Consider the following 20502-nt stretch of genomic DNA (forward strand, 5'->3'; position numbering starts at 1 on the left):
TTGCGCTTGACCAATCTGTTGATCATTGTACTAAGTGCAAAGTCCTGTGTTCAAGTGTCAACAACCAGCTGAACAAGCTCTCTCTCTCTCTCTGTCTCTCTGTCTGTGTGTGTGTGTGTGTGCGTGTGTGTGTGTGTGTGTGTGTGTGTGCTTCCTGAATTGATAATGTATGTGAGGGCATTCAAATAAGCTTTAACTGCTTGGTCACACTGTACCTTGCTCTGTCCAAGGGCTCCGTGTGGCTGCCTTTCTCTGTTTCTCTCTACCTGTTTCTCTGCCTTTCTGAAAAGACCTCTGTGTGTATATATATATTTGTGTGGTGCATGCATGTTGGCGTATGCATGAGGTTGAGTCATATATTAGAGTGTATTGTGTTCAACAAATCACATGCAGTGGCCTTCAACATGTACCAAACCACATTGTTGTAAGTAAAAGTAGTTTAATGTAACCGACTTAGAGTTCAAAGTCAAGAGTTCATGTATGTATGTATGGGAGAAGTGTCAGGGGACACAACGGCCGAAGGGATCGTTGAGCCAGGTCCCCCTCCCCCTCACGCTACCAGAGTGGAGCGTAGCGAGGGAGGAGACCGGTAAAGTGACGGTAACCGTGGATCTGCCTACCTGTGACACACACACACACACACACACACAGACACATTTAAAGTTACACACACGCTGGCTTGCTGTGCTTGTCTGCAGTACAGTGGCCGCCTTCGACCACTATCACTACTATCAGTAGTATTACTCTACCTGGCAGGCTGCCCAGAAACGGGAATGGTGTAGTAGAGGTGGTTGTAAAGACGGGACTGGAGTTTTAGTCTGGTGGGGTCTCGAGGACTCCAGCGTGTTGGTTTTAGATCGGTGGAAGGAGAGGGTGACCGGATTTAGTGTGGAGGGTGGGAGGGGGGCTGCCTGTTGGGTTTTGAGGGGTGGAGTTGGAGAGGGGACTGTGTGAGAGTGGTGGGGATGGAGGTTAGGGTCTCCGGGTCTTGCTGGGGATAAGGTAGACGGGGGGAGGGGAGGGTGTATGTGTGTGTGGGGGAAGGGGCGCGGAGAGGGGGGTTGGAGACTAGTGGGGACTCGGGAGGGATTGAAGTTCGTCCCGGGCCCTCCGCTGTCTCCTCCCTGGCTGTATCTTGAGCTCTCAGTCTCTCTCTCTCTCCCTCTACGTCCCTCACCTCTTTCTACTCTCGGTCTCCGCTCTCGCTCTTGCTGCAATCTGTGTGGATGTTGGCATGTGGCCAGCGGATGAAGTGGACACAAGGGGCAGTGTCCTCTGACCGAGGAGTCCTAGTGACTGACCTGTCGAGCAAGTCTAGACTTCAGCCGCGCTCAGGAGGAGCAACTGTTGAATGATACACGAGGTCGCGTTGGTAGATTTAAATTCACACGAATGCGTGCGCAGGTGGACTGTCCATCGAAAGTAAATGATGTCAGGTTTTGTTGTTGTTGTTGTTGGTTTGTTGTTGTTGTTGTTGTTTGGGGGGAGGGGTGGGGTCATATACTGTGCATACATGTATTCAACTCCTTTCACACGAATGTGAATGCACACATGTATACAAACGTCGTATCCATACATGTAATACACATGCGTATGTGCTGACATCTGTTGCACTAGTTCAGTACCAGTTTTGCAGAAGTTTGTATGCCCTGTTTAAAGACTTACGCGCGCATGCACACATTCAAACGCATGCACATGTATGCATAGGGCCTTTTAGAGGAATAGATGCACATCATAGTGTGCATTCACACGCGTGAACACCATTTACCCGCTCCAATCCCACCACATCGACCCGCCTCTCTCCCTCCCCCCACAAAGAGAGGTCAACACATACACGCGAGCGCGCGCGCATATTAAACTGACAAACACAGGCACGCATGCGTGTGTTCACGTAATGAATTCACTTTCACCCAGACAGACATTTCAGAATAGCATTCATTTCACTTACAGTTAGTGAGTTGCACCCAGACAGACATTTCAGAGAACTAGCATTTATTTTTTATTATCTTTGCGAGCTCGAGGCCTTCTTATCCAGTAATAGTATTTATGTTAAAAAGAACAGAAAAAGAGTGGAGATATTAATCAGAAACTGTTTGACAGGCAGAGAACATGGTTTCAGTGATAACGGTATCAGTGGTGGGTGACTACCCGTTAGTGTTTTCATTGTAAATGAGGTTTTGACATGCAACATGGCGCCATGACCTTTGCAGGGATATATACCGTACTCCACCCATACACTGATAGTGATACTCTGTGTGTGTGTGTGTGTGTGTGACATCAGAGCTTTGAATTTGAATTAAAACGATGTCACGCGCGCGCGCGCGCGCGCGCACACACACACACACACACACACACACACACACACACACACACATATGTATATACGCATGCAAGATATACAGAAATAGATTTATCCACTGTGACAGATAGCGAGAGGGAGAAAGAGAGAGATAGTCTATGTGTGTGTGGAGGGGCAGGGGGAGGGGGCCCAGGGGGGTGGGGGTGGTAAGGAGGGAACAGAGACAGAGAGCAAAACTGGGCGTCGACAATCAGAAAGAAAAACGAAATAAGACACTGTACAAAACATGTAATGCTGATTGTTTTTCTGACGCTTTTCCACACACGTTCCGTCCTTGCTGCAGGTCCCGGCCTAGGTGAGAACGGAAAAGGCTGCGACGGTGATTTATTTGTGTATCAATAATTATAGATATAATACCGCTGCTTATTTGATGCCACTTTTTGCACGTGTACAATTCGTCTCCTGTTCGTGACTGTCAGATAGATCTGCCGCCGGAGTGACGCTGCAAAATTTGTCGTGAATTTGATCGTCCCGGGAGTGTCATTAACATTGATCAGTTGCAAGTTTTACGACCATTTCCCTCCGGTTTTTGTGTGTGTGTGTTGTTTTGCGTGTTGTTCATACGCACGTATGCCGTGCTCTCTCTCTCTCTCTCTCTGTTTTGTTCACGAGGATTTTCTCTCTACAGTTCGATCTCTCCCGCCCTCTCTCTCGCACCCACTCTCCCTCCTCTTTCTCTCCCTTCTGTCTTCTTCACACTGTCTCTCTACCAAGAGCTCTCCATCTACCCCCCCCCCCCCCCCCCGCCCCCCCTACCCCGTCACCCTCTCTCAGTCTGTCTTTGGGCGTGTCTTTGTGTGCGTGTGTTTGAATTATCATTGTGATTTGATTGGAGATGGGTGGTGGGTATTCAAGCCGTGTTCTGTGTCATTCATTCATCACATCATGTTGCATGATGCGAAACATAAGCAGCGTTCCATGCCACGCATGATGCACCGAAAACCTGCATGACCACAGCATACACTTGACCATGGAACCCTGCCGGTACCATGACAGTCTCTATCTCTGTCTCTCTCTCTCTCTCTCATACATGTATACATAGTATACACATCTAAAATTACTTGAGCAAATAGACCATTACACGTTAAAATATCACACACACACACGCACACACTGTGCACACACACGCACGCGCGCACACACAGGCACACTCCACACACACGTGCACGCACGCACGCACGCACGCACGCACGCACACACACACACACACACACACACACACACACACACACACACACACACACACACACACACACATTATGCCGTTGCTGACTGTACCATGCTGTCTCTCTCTGCCCGTTCACGTGCAAGGCTAAAAATACACGGTCTGGGTTTACCGGCAACAGAATGACTGAGTGAGAGTCATTGGAAAACCTCTGTCTGCTACTGCGCATTCATGACGCTTTGCTGCACACAGCCCGTAAAACATTCAGCGATGTTTTTGTGCGGTTGTTTCTGTTGTCAGGGTTACCTCGGATAGGTAGCCAGGATGTAAGATGGAGGTGAGAGAGAGAGAGAGAGGGAGAGAGAGGATAGGTTGTGGGTTGTGAGTGCGTGGGGAAGAGGAAGCAGTGGGTAATGAACTGGGGATGGAGTCAGGCCGGCGGTTAAAAACATTTTCCCGTGATGACGACATGGTATGATACGCCTTTTTGATTTCCCCCTTAGAGTTTGTTAACTTTGCTGAGTATTTTTAAGAGCAGTGCAGCTGGTGATGTTCTTTTCATATCATGTGGTATATAATTTACGATTTTATGGCGTGAGGTAAGGAATGCCCTGCTGGTTCACTCATTGTCAAATCATCGGCATGTTGCAGATGGAGAGCTGAGAAGCGAAGGGGAGAGAGCTGAGGACGCCTGGCCACTGTGCAGCGAGCTGTGGGCAGTCTGAGCTGATCGTTAACGACGTCTTGGAGTACTTAGCGATGCCGGTCGATAACCATTCCCTTCATATTCCTGAACATGGGAAAGCAATACGGATGGATTTAGCCTGGGATAACAGCAGAGTGATTTTATGAAGCGTCGTTTGTGTTGCGGTGTGCTTAATGGAGAACCAAGTCTCTGTAATGTTCAGTTTTGGAGTGGCAGCGCATTTTTACACTTTGGGATAAGAAAAAAAGAGTAATATTTCTTTTTTTATTTTCTCACATGTAAGGTGGATGTGACAGTATTACTGGTGACAGTCAAAACTTGATTTTATTGGCAGGAACGCGTTGCCGCGTTGGTGCAGCACCCAAGTTGGATGCTGCAGACCAGCCCGCTACTGGTGCATTGGAATAACCTTCAGTGTCACATCTTTGGTTAAAATACACAAATATATCGGAGATTGCAAAATTGCATTTGTTCTTGGAATAGCCTTTTAAAACTTGCGTTTCGTTCTTGGAGCAGCCACAAATTTAATATATTTCGGAAGTTGCAAACTTGCATTTTGTTCTTGGATGGAGTGGCCGTGTCAACGAGTTAGTGAGCGGTGAGTGAGCAGTCGGTGAGCAAGATGGCGGCAGATTCCGGAGACGACCTGGACTACATGCTGCCGGCCAACTGCCCCAGCCCCTACTTCGACACCTGGGACCGCCACAACAGCATCGCCTTCTCCGCCACCAAGGGCCTCCGCAATGCGCCGGGGGAAAACAACTGCTTCGTCAACTGTGCCGTACAGGTGAGTACAGGTGGAGAAAGGAAATGAAAAAAAACAACAAAAAAAACACACACCTGATTTCTTGGTACCAGCTTCATCCATGGTGAGAAGAACAGAGCCCTGGCTCTGAATTTTTACAGAGAGAAAACTGTCGTGACAAAAAATATTAATTAATACAATATTATGATACACGAAGAAGACGAAGAAGAAGAATGACAATTTGTCTTTTAGACTAGGTTAGACATGTTGCATGACGATCTTTGACATGAAGAGATAAGAGTAACATGCTTTCAACATTCAAAGAATGGCATTGATGCAAGTCTTGAAGTGCTGGTGCATTGTAGAGCTGTGCCTCTTTAGTTCTCCATCTGTTAAAATGTCTGATGAAAATAGCCATCCGTGCAACTGGTACCAGAAAGAGGATTGTTGTTCTTCCAGTGGAAACATCTGTTTTCTCTGTCCGCATGTTTTTCATTTTCTGTCCATTTTGTTTTATCCGACTATCTGTATCTCTTCGAGTCTCTCATTTCTCTGTTTCTCTAAAACTGAAAGTTTTTTCATTGTTTCTCTTTCTCTGCCACATTAGTTCCCATCTAAGTTCTCTTGCGTTCACCTGGTTCATTATGTGTTTGTATAAAATTCTTAAGACTTTGTTAGATCGACTGTTTTTCTCTTCATGTGTCTGCCAGTGGCATTGTCAGTGTGTCGGGTTGAATGGTCGATTTACTGCCTTGGTGTCGGACTCAATGTCTCTTGAGACTGACTCAGTCTGTGCCTTATAAGGTTCGTCTGTGTGTGTGTGTGTGTGTGTGTGTGTGAGGGTCACTGTCATTCTGTCTTGTCTGCAGTCAGTCAGACTCACTGTGCTTGTTTCTGGCTCTATCAGTCTGCTTCTATGTCCGTCGCCGGTGTCAAAGCTCTGTGCGTACGTGCATGCGTGTATGTGTGTATGTGTATGCGTGCGCGCACACACACGTTTTGTTTTTATATGTTATGTACACAAGTGTACATATTATGATTATGATTGTGTGCGTAAATTTGTATTTATGCTGGACCTGTGATGACATTTGCCTTTAGCCAGTAGTGTGTCTGACTTGTCACATCAACAGTCCGTCACAACTATCGACCTTGCCACGTTTCTATTCTTGCACTTTATACATAATTTATTTTTGTACAGTGTAACTAGTATGCTGTGGTGTTTTGTTGTTAAAGTATCTCTCACTGCATTGACCCCTGAAGAGTACACGAGTTCGTCGGCTTCTGTAACCGAGTACATGTACCTTTGAAGAAACACACAAAATGATATAATACTGTCTCTTTCTGTCTCTGTCTGTCTATCTCTCTCTCACTCTCCGTTCCTCTCCCTCTCCCTATCGTCCATCCTCCGTCGCTGTCTGTCTCTCCTTCCCCCAGTGGATCATGTAGATCTGTGATTCACCACGAGGAAAGAGAGAGAAATTGAGATGCCCAAATTACGATCATTAGTGGTGCGGAAACTCGAAGGTTTTCTTCTGTCATCGTTCTTTTATTTATCTTTCTTACTCCACCACTCGCCAGCCCCAAGCCACCCCACCCTCTCCCCTTTCTAATCTACTACAGAGAAGGAGCAGTGAATAGAAGGGTCGGGGAGGGGGGCGGGGGGTAGGACCGGTGAAGAGGAGATGGTGAATAATGTTTCTTGTCACCTTTACCTTTGTGAAGTCAGAGTAAAAGAACAAACAAACAATGAAAATAGACAAGAACGACAAATCAACCACATAAAACAACAACAACAAAAACACAGGCGTTCATAAAACTCTGACTTATCAGGACCAACGAGCAACCCAATCCTCCAGGTATCTTTCCCGACCCACGGTGCCTTTCCTCTGACCATCACGGCCCGAACAGCCATGCAGCTGGGGCCACTTGTCAGGCCCTACTACCCATTGTTTTCAGAGTCTGCAGAGTGTGGCTGGGGCACCTGACGACAACCGACACTCAGTTGTTCTTTCCCCCTTAGCTGTAACCGGACCCCTTTCTCTGTCTGTCTGATGACCCGGTGTCTTGCCCTGCAGGTGTTCCAGAGGAAGAAAAAGGACACTTATCTCCTCTTCCCTCCTCTCCCTATTGTCTCGCTGACCCTGCCAACACTATGATAGATGCCGGGTCGCGTGTGTAGAACGAGCAAGGTGCAGCAACCCGTTTTCTGTCCTTTACTTCCCCGAGCCCTTTTTGGAGAGTCTAGACAGGAGGAAATAGCCACGAGAACTTCACGAAGAGCAGAGGTCCTGGGATATAGGATTGGGGGTGTGGGTGGGTTAAGGACCTCTTTTTCTTTGATTAGCGGTCTAAGGAGGGGTGGGGTGGGGGGGGGGGGGGGGATTGAGAAGGAGGCAGGGATGGGGGAAGGACCTCCGTATCTTTGATTAGTTGGCGGCTCGCCGTCTGTCCTCCGCGCCGTTCTGAGCTTGTTTGTAAACACTCTGGCTCCAGGCTGTAGTCTGACACGTGAGGGTGGCTACAAAAGGTGCGGTCTTTAATCTGGGGGCGTGTGTTGTTCACCTGGCAGTAAGGAGGGGAGGGAGCTGGCTTTGTTATTGGGTAAGTGTGTGTTAGTGTGTCCCCTCGGGCTGTTTGTGCTGTGGAGTAGTCACAGCGTGTGTACTTTAACAATTTTTTTTTTTTAATGAAGAAGACATGTTTGGACAAAGCTAGGATGTTGGGTTACACTGTTCCGGGATAGAACAGGGGAAAACATCTCATTGGAGGCACTGCTGTATGAGTTTCTGTAAAAGTATTGGTTTTGTTTCCCATTGCTCTTTATACTAATAACTATTCTTTGTTCCGTTCTTAATTTATTCTTTCCAAGTGAAATGCAAAACCACTACAAACTGCCCATTTTTAAGCCACTATTGTTGACGCATTGGGAAATATGGGAGAGAGACGGGAATGTTGATTGCAGTAATCAAAAAGGTCTGATGTGTCTGATCCCAAGAGGGACAGTAAACTTGAGCCAGGGTCGCTGAGAGAGGGAGAAAATGGTGATTGTGCTTTGAAGTGTGAAGTTTTCCTTTCATTCCCCCCCCCTCCCCCGTGCCACACAGCTTTAAGTTGCTATCAGAAGTGTGTTCGCAGAGGTCATGTTAGACTTAGCTCATGACATTACTCGAAAAGGATGTTGTATTTTGTAAAACATTTAATTATAACCAGAAAAAAAGATGTGGTGGTGATTCCTTGGAAGCTGGAAAAGAGGGGGCATTTGGACATCTAGCACCGAATCGAACTCACAACAACACCAGTTTCTGGAAGTGGAACCGACGTTCTGGTAACGCCATTTCGGGAGGGAAGGTTGGTGTTTATCACGTAAAAACCCATGGACTTGTGCTACACCACCTACGCTCAGTTCACGGAGGATCATTGATGACTCTTTACCTCACAGCTTTTCCGCTTCACTGGTGCCAGGGTACACTGGCCAGGAGACACACACGTCAGCTGTTGGCAGTCGGCTCTGGAACAGAAACCGCTTACCTGTGCTGATCCCTTAAGAGCATTAACAAGACTGGCTGGGAGAGAGAGTGTGTGGGTGATAGTGGGGTGGGTCTAGGGAAATTGAAAGGGAGAGAGCGGTGGAGACCACCTGAGAGAGAAAGAGTCTGTAGGGGGTGGGGGCGTATTGGGAAGGGTATGGAGGAAAATGGAAAGGAGTAAGATTGGGATGTTGCTGTTCCAAGGCTTGCAGGTGCTTTGTTACAATTGTGGCTTGTCATAACACCCACGTAGGTTTTGCCAACTGTGCCATGTAAATTGCTTCACATTCGTCTTGTGTAGCACGCTACTTGTTAGGCCGTATGATTAGCTGAAGTCAGCACGAAGTTCACTCAGTTCGTAACGTTCTGTCATGCTAGAAAGTACAGGTCTACGTGTGTCCGCTGTTTATTACTTACAGTATGTTGAATTCTGCTCTCTCTCTCTCTCTCTCTCTCTCTCTCTCTCTTCAATAAGCTGACTCGATTCAGTGATTGAGCTCAACGTTTTTGATTAGTTAATCTGCTAGGAGTTTCACGTGAACTATATGTTTGTAGTTCGCCGAGAGAGGAAATGATCTTATAGCTAATCATTTATTCGCGTATGAGAACTACTTTTTTCATATTCTTCTTTCCTTTGCTATTTGACGCAGTTCTATTCAATTTAAGTTACCACTAGAAACCGAATTTCTTTTTCCTTTCCTGTGCCATTTGACGCCATATCTATAGGATTGGATAGCTATACAGTTCAAGTTATCACGAGAAACCGTGTGTATGCATCAGCTCCCGGGCTACCACACCTTTGAAATGTAAGTTCGACTGTTGGCTTTGCGGCAATCAACCCTGAATCCCCGACCACCTTTCCCCTACGCCCAGCCTCACACACACACACACACACACACACACACACACACACAATCACCCTTTGCACCAGTTAATTGACCAGACTGCTTCATGCAGATCTCACCACAGGCGGCGACCACGATTGCAAGCCACAGCAGGACCATTGTGGTGTTTTCCCTCCCTTTTTGACCAGGTGTCATTGTCAACGCGCTGCCAGGCACCTTACATTGTTGCAACCAGCAAGGCTGGCCTGTTGGACCTGCTTTGACAGCTCCCCACCTCAACAAGTGCCAGTGCATGGGGACACTGATGGACTTCGGAGATCTCCTTTCACCGGCAAATTCAGCAACACAGGGCGAGGTCCTTTCACTGGGGATACTGAGGGAGAGGGCGGGGGTAACCTTGGCTGGCTACCTGCATGGACAGATGGCGTGTGGACAAGACTAGGCTTTCTGTCAGCTCCGAACCCCCACCCCCTTTCTTCTGGTTTTAATTTTGTCGCTGGCCAGAGGGTTCGGTCGGGTCAGGGTGGACAATGGCTGGACAGCGTGGTTTGGGGTGGCGGGGTGGCATTGTGTCAGGGTGAAAAACCTGTGAGTGTGTATCGTATGTGTGGTGATAATCAGGGATGGGGCATGACAGGTGTATGCATACATGTATGTAAAGTTCTCCGGGTTTGTTGTTTGGGATGAGATTTAGTGTGTGTGTGTATGTGTGTGTGTGTGTGTGTGTGTAGATGATGATATTTAATATATATATATGATCTACGAATGTATCCTTGTCTCCACCAGTTTGTACAGCAAGTTGGTTACAGTATACGTGTGTCCGTTTAACTGCTTCATGCGTGCGTCGCACCAGTTTGTGGTGAGGAGGATGGGGAGTTAGTGTTGCGTGTTTAGATGAGATCAAGCAGAAGGTACACTTGTGTGCCCCTCACTGTTCCCCTCTTTGCTTTGTTACCGGGGACAGGAGGAGGGTGAGTAACATTGCACTTCGTGTGAGGTATACAGACACGTAACTTTAGCAGCCAGCATCTACAGATCTGAGCGTGACACTGACTCGTTAGCCTTCCAGTTGACCAGCCCCATCTTTTGTCCGCCGGGGTAAAGAAGTCTCTGCTCTTTTCCATCAGGATACAGTTTCCTCACCACTTAACATTTTCTACCCTGTCGGTTGCCTCCGCAACAAACTTCCCTCCCTACCGCCCCGACCCCCCCCCCCCCCTTCCCTACCTCCTCCATCTTCCGCCATCGGGGAAAGCGACCAATCGAAAGCGACTGCCACGCGTGACATTTGACCAGCTGCTGCCATGGTCCAGCCACACGAACACGGCCACGAGACACGGTGCACACACACACACACACACACACACACACACACTGGCTACTTTCTTCTGCTTCTCTTTGTCTTGCATTGTTTGTTGCAAAGTAGAAGCTGCTCTGCTGTGGGCGAAGGACATTGAATAGCCACTGTCGTCCATTTCTGTCCAGTTGGTTGCAAAGGGAGAAAGGGGTGGACAATAGAGGGGGAGGGAGGGAAGGGAAGGGGTTTGATGGAAGGGGAGGTGGGGGTGGGCGGAGGGGAGTAAGGGGGGCGGGGGGTTGGAGGGGGATGGGGGGGGGGCGGGCAGGGCGGACTGGACGCACTGTTCAGGTATATATAGTCAGTCAGTCCTCTTGTCAGACTGCCGAAGAAAATGAGGGAGGGAGACGGAAGAAAAAGGTGATCATCATGGTAAGTCATAAGTGGTTCCTGTATGAGATATGAGTCATTGCCTTGAGTCCGGCTTGACTTGGTATTGGGGGCAACATGAAACATGTGGGGGAAAAAAACCCACTATACTAGGTGTCTTTCTTGGTTTGGTCGGTTTCTCTTTTGTTGCTTTATACCTACCCATGATCACCCTTCCATCCACCCTCACCCCCTCCTCGTTATCTCCCGTTCTCCCCCGCGATAATGGGACAAAAACCAACAGAACAAGGAAAGGCTGGAGACTGGAAAGTGTGGTGGTGACGATAGGGGAGGGGTGTGTGCTGGAGAGGACAGGTGTGGGTCGGAGTTTGGGGTGGGGGAGGGGCGCGACTTGACCATTGTGGAGTGGGCTCTAACAATCCAGGTGGCAGACGAGAAGACGCTAAGATTTCCGTATGGACCACGCTAGTCCGCGGCTCATTCTCATACAGTTGGCTGCTGCTGTGGTGCTCATGCAGTTTCTTCACTGTGGTGGCTGCACACAGGTGAGAAAACGGACAGGTGGGCGCCTGGCAGTAGTTTGACTGCTTTTGCTGGCCTCTACGGTGGAAACGTGAACGCATTCATAGTATCACACACACACACACACACACACACACACACACACACACACACACACACACACACACACACACACACACACGCACGCACACACACACACATTTCCAGGGTTGGATCACCTGTGAGGTGTTGTTGTGCGAGCCGAGTGCAAACTTGTGAGGGTGCAAAGCAAGGTTCTCACAAGGCTCGGTGACCAGTGGTCACTCTGTTGGCTGTCTGCGGCGGTCAGTGGCTTGGGGGTCAAGGCCTGGTCACTCACTGCTCGTGCAATCAATGACTCGGGAGTTTGTCGGATGGGTGGGCGGGGGCTTGGCTGCGGCGGTGATCGGGAATTAAAAAGGGAAGCTGGTGGTGGTGGTGGTGTCATTGTGGTCACCTGAGTCAAGGATGGGGAGGGAGGGGGAGAGGATTTATTTATTTATTTATTTTTTATTTTTTTGCTTATTAATTCTTTTTTGTTTGGATAGGAGAGGTGGGTAACGAAAATTAATTAAAAAAGAAAAACAACAAACAAACTATCCAGTGTGTCCTTTTCATTCTCTCTCTCCCCTCTCCTCTCGCTCTCTCTGCCCCCCCCCCCCTCTCTCTCTCTTCAGGTACGAGCGTGCGTGCGTGCTTGTGAATGTGAATGTGTATGTCACTGTATGTACATGAATGCGAAAGAGCGAGAGTTGTATACATGTGTACATGTATGGCATTTGCCTATTCATTATTGGGCGGGCGATGGACTTGAATGGCCGTGTCAGCGTGGCGGAGATTGGACAGAATAAATCAGACGAATGGTGTTGTGGCTGTGGGGCCCCGGCCCATTGAAGGCGTCAGGTCGGCCTTCAGTGGTGAAACAAGCTGGCTGTTGTCCACACAAAGTGAGACATGTGCAAAGCCGACAAAAAGTAAATGAGGTTTCTGAAAAACCCGTTCATGGTTTTCTGCTGTCTGTACTTTCTCTTTCATTCTCGATATTATTATTATTATTATTATTATTATTATTATAAGGTAATCAGATTATGAATTAATAATTTTGTGTTACGGGTTTAAAAAAGTGTGTGTGTGTGTGTAATATATATATATATATATATATATATATATGTATGTATGTATATATGCGGGTTTTTTTGCCGGGGTGTTTTTTTGTTTGTTTTTTTGTTTTTTTTACCCAGTCTGTCACTTGGTGTATCTATTCAATGCTGTGTACTAAATTATAATAGAAAACAATCATACTCTGCAGATACAACTGTTTAAAACTCTGCTACGATTTAGACACAGTACTGAGTAAAGACATACAACATTATTCACTAATACGTCGGAGCTTGGACACTACTTTAACTGTCACCATACAGTCTCCAAAGCAAAGTTTATATTGATACGCGTATTCAGTACACACACAACTGGTGTATATAATTGCACACAACGTATACAAGGCTGTCCAAAGCAGTCATTTCAAAACGTGTGTGCTAGGTATGATTCATATAATTGTACAAGTGTAGAGTTGTTGGCAACCAAGATTTATCGGTAACACGACACCCTCCTGCCCCCTCGCCCCAACAAGAAAGCAGTGACCTGTGACAACGGCCGATACTTTTTTTTTCGCCTACACGTTGAAGCCACCGGCGGTGAAGCGTTGATCGTTGTTCCATCGGTATCACCGTGCGTCACCTCTGTACACCGCTTCAGTCGTGGAATTCGCTCTCCGATCAAACCGTCACTGCCCCCAGGGTTATTCTTGAGGGTTTGGGGGAAGGAATGTGAAAAACGTTCAAGGAAGTATGCGGAGGCAGAGTCAGGGCCACTCCTACACATACCCCCCCCCCCCCAACCCCCTCCCCGCCACCCTTTCATTCCCCAACACGTACATTTGTTCTTTGCGATTGACGGATTGGTTGTGTGCAAGTTGTAGGCAGATTGTACTCAGGTGTTGAAGCGAGGAGTGGGCTGGTTCTTCAGCAGTTTGATAGAATAGTGAATCAGATTGATAGAATAGTGAATCAGAATCAGAAACAATTTATTATCACCTCAGGTAAAGAAGTTGATATTGTGAAGTCTTGTGATGAATACAGATTACAAGCAGGATGTAAATGGATCGGGAAAAAAAAGAAGAAAAAAAGTCTAAGCAAGCCCGATAAAAAAAGGAAAGAAAAAACTCACTGTCCCACTGTAACCACACATTAAGAGAAAGAAGGAAAAAGAAAAGGAAAAAAAAAAAAAAAAAATCACTGATCCACTGTTACTAACACACACACAGCTGTAACCACCAACTTTACGATTTGTTATGAACGAGGTGAATTTACAGTTTATAGTATGTTTGTGTATATATATATATTGCACACGACAATAAACGCATATATTTGCAACCTCTGTTCATTGACAGATAGTGAAAGAAAAAAGTGTTTTCGCGAGACCTTATCAGTTTAGTTTTAATTCAGAATACAGGATTTATTGGACAGGCTCCTAGTTCTTTAAACTCTTGTTTACTCAGTAGATTCTCGTATTCTGTCAAAATGTCCTGTATTGCCATTAACATTAATTTTAGAAAGTAAAAAAAAAAAAAAAAAAAAAAAAAAAAAAAAAGGGGAAAAGAAAAGTTTTCCGGGAAACCGTGTGATGGAAACCGAATGACTCTAAAAGGATGTTACGGAGATTTTGCACGCACCCGGAAGATGTTATTCCCTAGCAAGGGAATCGACTTGGCCAATGTTAACTGATGTAATAATAAAACAGAGGGGGGAAAAAAACCCCACCGTCACATGATCCTTCAGATCGTCTTATTATTAGATGTTTCTCCTCAAAGGCGGCCTTACCGGGTTGTCTGATCTTTGCACGCACAATTGGGGTCGTCTGTCGTTTGGATTGAATCTAATAAAAGGTCACGCTAAATCACGAAGAACTGGACTGACAGAAGCTTTCCACAAAATTACATCCGATTTCATTTTTTCCTTTTACGGTTTTCGGGCGTTTGGAGTTTCCGTTTTGTCTGTGGATAGATGTCTTCTGTTGTTGTGTTGTTTTTGTTGTTTTCATGGTTTTTTTTTTGTGAAGAACAGTTTCAGTAACTATTGTTGGATTGGATCCGTTAGGTCGCTCAGTAATATAATACTTTAATAGGGAGCTTGCAAATCAACTGACCAGCACATAATAGTTATGACACATTCTATAAACTTTTTCTTTCTTTCTTTCTTTCATGTGCGCTTGTTCTCTTGTTTTTGATCTTCTACTCTTTCTTTTTCTTTCGTTTCACACAAACTTACACACGCCCGCACGCACTCTCTCTCTCTCTCTCTCTCACACACACACACACACACACACACACACACACACACACAATGAGGGAAGGATGACAGTCGGAGAGTGAGCATCGCTTTTTTCCCATTTTACTCGTAAATACATGACTCACGCACTGACTCACTTAATGATCGTTGTTGTACCCCAGTCGACACACGTTGAAACCCTTGGCCGGGTAAAATAAATGTGTACTGCCTTTAAAAACTATTATCCGCTGTCAAGTTTTTCAAGGGGGTCTTTAAATCCCATTGTGAGACAACGGTAATGATAGAACTTTCTTTAAAGTGTGGGCACACACGCGCGCTTGTGTGTGTGTGTGTGTGTGTGTGTGTGTGTGTGTGACACTGACACACACACACACACACGCACTCGCTCACACATACACGCACGCACACGCACACACATACAGTCACACTCACACACACACATACACACACACACACACACACACACATATATATATATATATATATATATATATATATATACACACGCGCGCGCTCGCGCAGTTAAGTTTAGTTACAGTTTTTCGAAGTTTTAAAGCGTGCAGACTGATCCTTGGATATTTACGCAACACCACATTTAGAAGAAAAAAAATGTAGATCAGAGCTAGTTGGGTAGAGAGGATGAGGAGAAAGAAGAGAGGTTGTTTTTGTGGGTTTTTGTTTTTTTATTTTGTTTGTTGTTTTCCCCGTGAAGTGGAAAGAGGTTTTGTAGAGCTCTGCCGATACATCGCAGACTGATTGTTTTAACTTGCCTCTTAAGTTATTGGTCTGGGTTTTCTTTTTTCTTCTGACTATCCACCCCACCCCCCACCCCCTTGTAACTTTGACGACTGAAACACATGGCTGTTACCGGTAAAGTGAATAGTGGATGCCGTCAGAATGTTTCTTTTTATTGCTTCCTGCCTTTTTGTTGTTTGTTCTTTTTTTTTCCCCACTTGTTTTTCTTCGTTTCTTTTCTTTCGTATTGTTTGAAGCCGTGTTGATAGCAAAGGCCATGTCAGAGCTACATGTGCTTTTATCCTTGAGAGACAGACAGACAGACAGAGAGAGAGAGAGAGAGGGAGATATCGTACATGTGTGTGTGTGTGTGTGTGTGTGTGTGTGTGTATGTGTGCGTGCGCGCGCGCGTGTGTGAACGTCTTCCCGCCCCCGCCGTCCTCTTATCAGAAGACTTTTGAAACGACTTTAATCCTATCATTCATTCACGAAGCGAAGGGACTTTTTTTTTTAATGGGGCGACGACGGATGGGCTTGTAGACAACACACACACACACACACACACACACACCGTGGGATGGTTGTAGGGGGTCATTCAGACAATTGTTGACTCACACCCACACTGGCGGCGGCACCTGAGGTTTCCGGTCCTTTGAAAAGGGCTCCACGTCTCGCTATATAAAGCTTTCCAGGTTACACGAGCCCTCGGTGTGGTTGGTTAAAACTGCTGCGCCCCCAACGTTGTAAACTCGTTCGTTTCTCTCCCCCCCCCTTCCCCACCCACACTCCCTTTCCCCATCCCCTTTCTTGCACTTATTTTTTCTTGGCCTGTTGAAGGACAGCCTTGACTAATTATAACCCATTTCCGCTCGCATGTTTTCACGAGATGCTTTGAAGAGGGTGGGGGAGAGCGGGTGAGGGGGGGTGGGTGGGGGAGGGGGATATTGGTGAAATTTTCATAGGTGGAAGAAACAGTACGACATGCTTTCTCTGTTTGTGTTACAGTTATATTTTCTATTGCTCTGTTTCCGTTTACAAGAATATAATCTGTCTGTCTCTCCCAACACACACGAACACACACACACTCATTCTGATTTTTTCTAACACTAAGAGCGAGTGTGTGTAATCATGAACTATGACATCAGATTGACCCCCCCCCCCCGCAACCCTAACCCTCCCCCCAAAAAAGAAGAAAAAGAAAAAAAATCTGCTTTTAACAAAGCACTGCCACGTAAAGCCGGCTGCTAAATGAGCATCCTTACCATGCTAATTGATTCTTGGGAAAATAAAGAAAAATAAAATGCTACAACCAAGCAACCAACAATTGTCCCTTTGGATTTAACCACTGGCCCAGGTGAAGAGAAAGGGGGAGGAAACGAAAGCATTGATTTAGACTAATTACAGCTTGTTTCCGCTGGTTACCGCCTCATCATTAAGACCGTTGTAGGGTCCTCGTTACATTTCTCAATGTCAGCGCCGCTGAAGGAGCACTAATTAAATACGGTGCACGTTTAATGGACAGCCCTGGCCGCCACGACAGTCCTGTAATTGAAAGTGACAAAGGGTAGTTCGCAGTGTGAGTGCCCTAGTTGTGCTGGGACCAGTGGAAATAGACCGCTTTGTTCTTTCGCCGGAAGACGATTAATACCTGTCGTTTTTTTACGAGAGAGAAAAAGAAGATAAATAAATTAATAGAAAATAATTTGTATCTTTCTGTCTGTCTGAATCTTCTGTCTGCCGTTGAGTCTTACTGTCTCTTCTCGCTTGTGAAATGTGTTGCATGAAACCTGTTCCTTGCTTACTCTTTGCGAGTTCTGAACGTACAAGACATCCGCCGATCCATTCTTTTGAAATAGGTAAATAGGTGCGAAACGGTGAATAATCATGTAAGAGTGTTTTTTTTGCATTTGTACTATAGTGTATGGTAATTGATAACAATATTTGGAACCAGAAGTAGCAGTGAAGGTGATCATTAGGCAGGCTTCTTGTCTACATCTGTCAACAGTTCGGAACGACCAGGTTTTTTTTTTCCTTCTTCAGCCCCTTGACTGCTGCTGTCGAGTACTCTGTTGCGTGAGATAAGATTGAAGGTACAGGTGAGGACGTCAATCACTATTCTGTGTATTTGGGTAATTGAGTGCGTCGATCACCATTCTATGTAATTTGGACTACAGGTCAAGATGTCAGTCACCATTCTATATGGTTGTACTTATTCCTCTTGGGATTGCGTGGCTGTTTTCATTAAAATCAGTTACGCAACACAAAAAAAAAACAGTTCATGCCACATCGATGCCATTTCACCAATGTTCAGCAGTCAGAGGGTTAAAGAACCCAACAAGCGTTGTTAAGAGTGTGTGTGTGTGCGTGTGTGTTTCTGACGAGTCAGTTGTTTATACAATGCATTGGTTTGAGACTTCAGGATGGGCAGTGTTTGTCCCTGACCTGCAAACACCGTTTCCCTTTGGTCAGCCCGCAAGGTAGAAGGCAAGGTGGGGAAGGGGCGAGAGTTGGGTGGGGGTTGGGGGGGGGGGGGGGGGGTAGGGGGGCGGGAGGCTGGGGGGCGGGGGGGGGGGCGTTGGAGGGAGGCGAGGGGTCGTATGATCAATGCTGACGGGGCAGTTCTTGTTTGCATCTTCTTAGAACTGTCAGCGCCCGGGTCTGGGTTCACATAAGCGATCTCAGGAGTGCTAAGTTTTGCTGAGCGTTAAGGATTTTCCTGAGTCTCCGGTAATTCCACAGATTTAGGAAAGTTCTTAACACTGTGGCTTTGCTATGATCGTTTATTCAAGCCAGCCCAGGTCCACAAAGACACGCACAAAATGCCTCCAAGTCACCACGACGATGGTTGCGTTGGGGGGACACACGTGTTTGATGATCCATTGTTTCAGACACTACAGTGACGCAATATCAGATGACGGTCTATAAAACTGCACAACCTGTTGCTGTCCTATATGTACATTGTGAGTTATCCACCATGCCCTCCACAGATGCTTGACTTTTCAGTTTACGGGCTTGCAAAAGTGCATTTACGGTGGCCAGCTGGTTCGTGCACGGCAGTTTGGATTGACAGTAACCACTGACAGTAATGATGACTGGAGAGGTGGAGGGTGAGCGTAACACGGCGGCCATGTTTCTGGTGTTGGGACTGCCGGTTGTTCAAAACAGTGATTTTATTTGGACCGTGTCACTATACAACACAGTTTTCGATAAATAGGACAACAAGGGAATCTTAAATTACACGAAGTCCTGTCTGCCAGTTCTGGACCACTTATGGACTTGGGTCCCAATACTACTCGGCTGTTTGTAACAACTTCAGTAACAACACAGCACGTCCTTCTAGATAACCCAGCCGTACAAGAGCGCGCTTCGGGGAAAGCTATTGGTGGTGTTGGTGAGCATGTAATCTGGTCCATGACTTCCGCAACAAACGAGGAAAAGAAAAGAAAAGAAAAGAAGCACGGGAAAAGGGGGTGGATGGGGAAAGGGGTGGCACAGGAGAGGATGGAAGGATGGGCTAGGGGAAGGGTGAGGTGGTGGATGAGGGAGAGGCCTAGATTGATGCATTTATTGTGAAACGGAAGAAGGTAATCTCCTTTTCCTGCTTCCGTCGTCCCCAAGATCAAATAGGGGAATACCCCGGGTACACGTCCCCCCCCCTCCCCCGCCACTCTCTCTCTCGCTCGCTCCTTTTTTTTTCTTTTTTTTTTTCCCGTCAAGGGCCCTTGGAGTTATTCATTGACTTGGCGCTTTCTTTTCCTTCGACCTCTCGCAGTTGTGTGGCCGGTCATTCGTCTTCTCAGTTCGTCAGTGTTGCAGTCTTCAGTGTCAACTTTTCCAGTGTATTTTTAGGGACTTTACTATTTCGTGTTGTTCAGGATTCAGTTACCACAAGATTAGGGTTTTTTCTCACTCCTCTTTTCCTCTGTTGTTAGTGTTTTCACTCGAAATTATAATTCTTGATGCGTTTTTTCCCGCTCTACGTGTTAGTGGTTCATTATTTATTTATTTTTTTTAATTTATTTATTTTTTTTTTTTGTATTCAAGATTAGCTGTTACTAGTTTTTCCACTGAAAGTTTTTCCAGTTACTCTTTTTTGCCATAATTTTTTTTTGTCCACGTAGGTTTGAATTTAATGCTAAGTTCTGCTTGCCTGTGGTATTTTCCAGTCAGGCACTGATATTTTTTTTCCCCGTATAATGTTTTGATAATTTGTTACCCTCCTCACCGATCCATTTAGGGGTTTTCATCCAGCGGGTCAACCATCAGATGTCCTTTTGTCGCCATTCTTCTGTTCGTGCGTTAAAAAAAAAAAGAAGAAAAAGTTCCTACCCCAAGCCAAGTCGTAATTTTCCATGCAGACTCAAGGCAGTGCAGTTGGTTGAGTTCAAGGTCAGGTTGTTCTGTGGAAGGGTCTTGGTCTTGTGAAGGTTTCGTTGTTCGAGGGGGAGGAGTCCCGAAGGCAGTTCGTGGTGTTGTGCGGCAAGTGCTGTCGTTGGGGTGGAGGACAGTGAGAGACAGGCAGTGGGATGATGTTGAAGTTGCACGTGCATCCTGATCGTGCCGCAGCCACAGCAAGCGATGGTGGCACAGTGACAGAAAGTTCTCCACAATCCGAACCCAGTCCACATGGCAACGAAACTGAAGCTCCGTTGTTGGACAAGGCCATGCAGGTGTTTGTTGTTGTTGGTGTTGTTGTTGTCGTTGTATTTATGTACTGTCCTTGTTAATGTTGTTTACATTCATCGATAGGTCTGAGGATGTTGGCTGTTTTTGACTCAGCAACTCTTTAGCGCCTATTCTTTTTCTCTACATCTGTCATATATCTCTTTGTCTCTCTGTTTCTATG

At 46.3% G+C, this 20502-nt stretch overlaps 1 protein-coding gene across 4 annotated transcripts in view; it reads left to right on the forward strand.

Moving 5' to 3' along the window:
* LOC143286794 (uncharacterized) overlaps window positions 1-20502 on the forward strand; it is a 72843-nt gene that overhangs the window by 3271 nt on the left and 49070 nt on the right. For 3 of the 4 annotated variants that reach the window (XM_076594585.1, XM_076594602.1, XM_076594611.1), the window contains exon 2: window positions 4176-5017. In XM_076594585.1, coding sequence (XP_076450700.1) covers window positions 4853-5017 — 165 coding nt within the window. In that variant the 5' untranslated portion in view covers window positions 4176-4852. Of the gene's footprint in view, window positions 1-4175; window positions 5018-20000; window positions 20327-20502 lie in introns of those variants that run through there. The other variant, XM_076594594.1, reaches the window with a different exon arrangement.

The sequence above is a fragment of the Babylonia areolata genome, chromosome 1 (genome assembly GCF_041734735.1).
Source record: "Babylonia areolata isolate BAREFJ2019XMU chromosome 1, ASM4173473v1, whole genome shotgun sequence".
Lineage (NCBI taxonomy): Eukaryota > Metazoa > Mollusca > Gastropoda > Neogastropoda > Buccinidae > Babylonia > Babylonia areolata.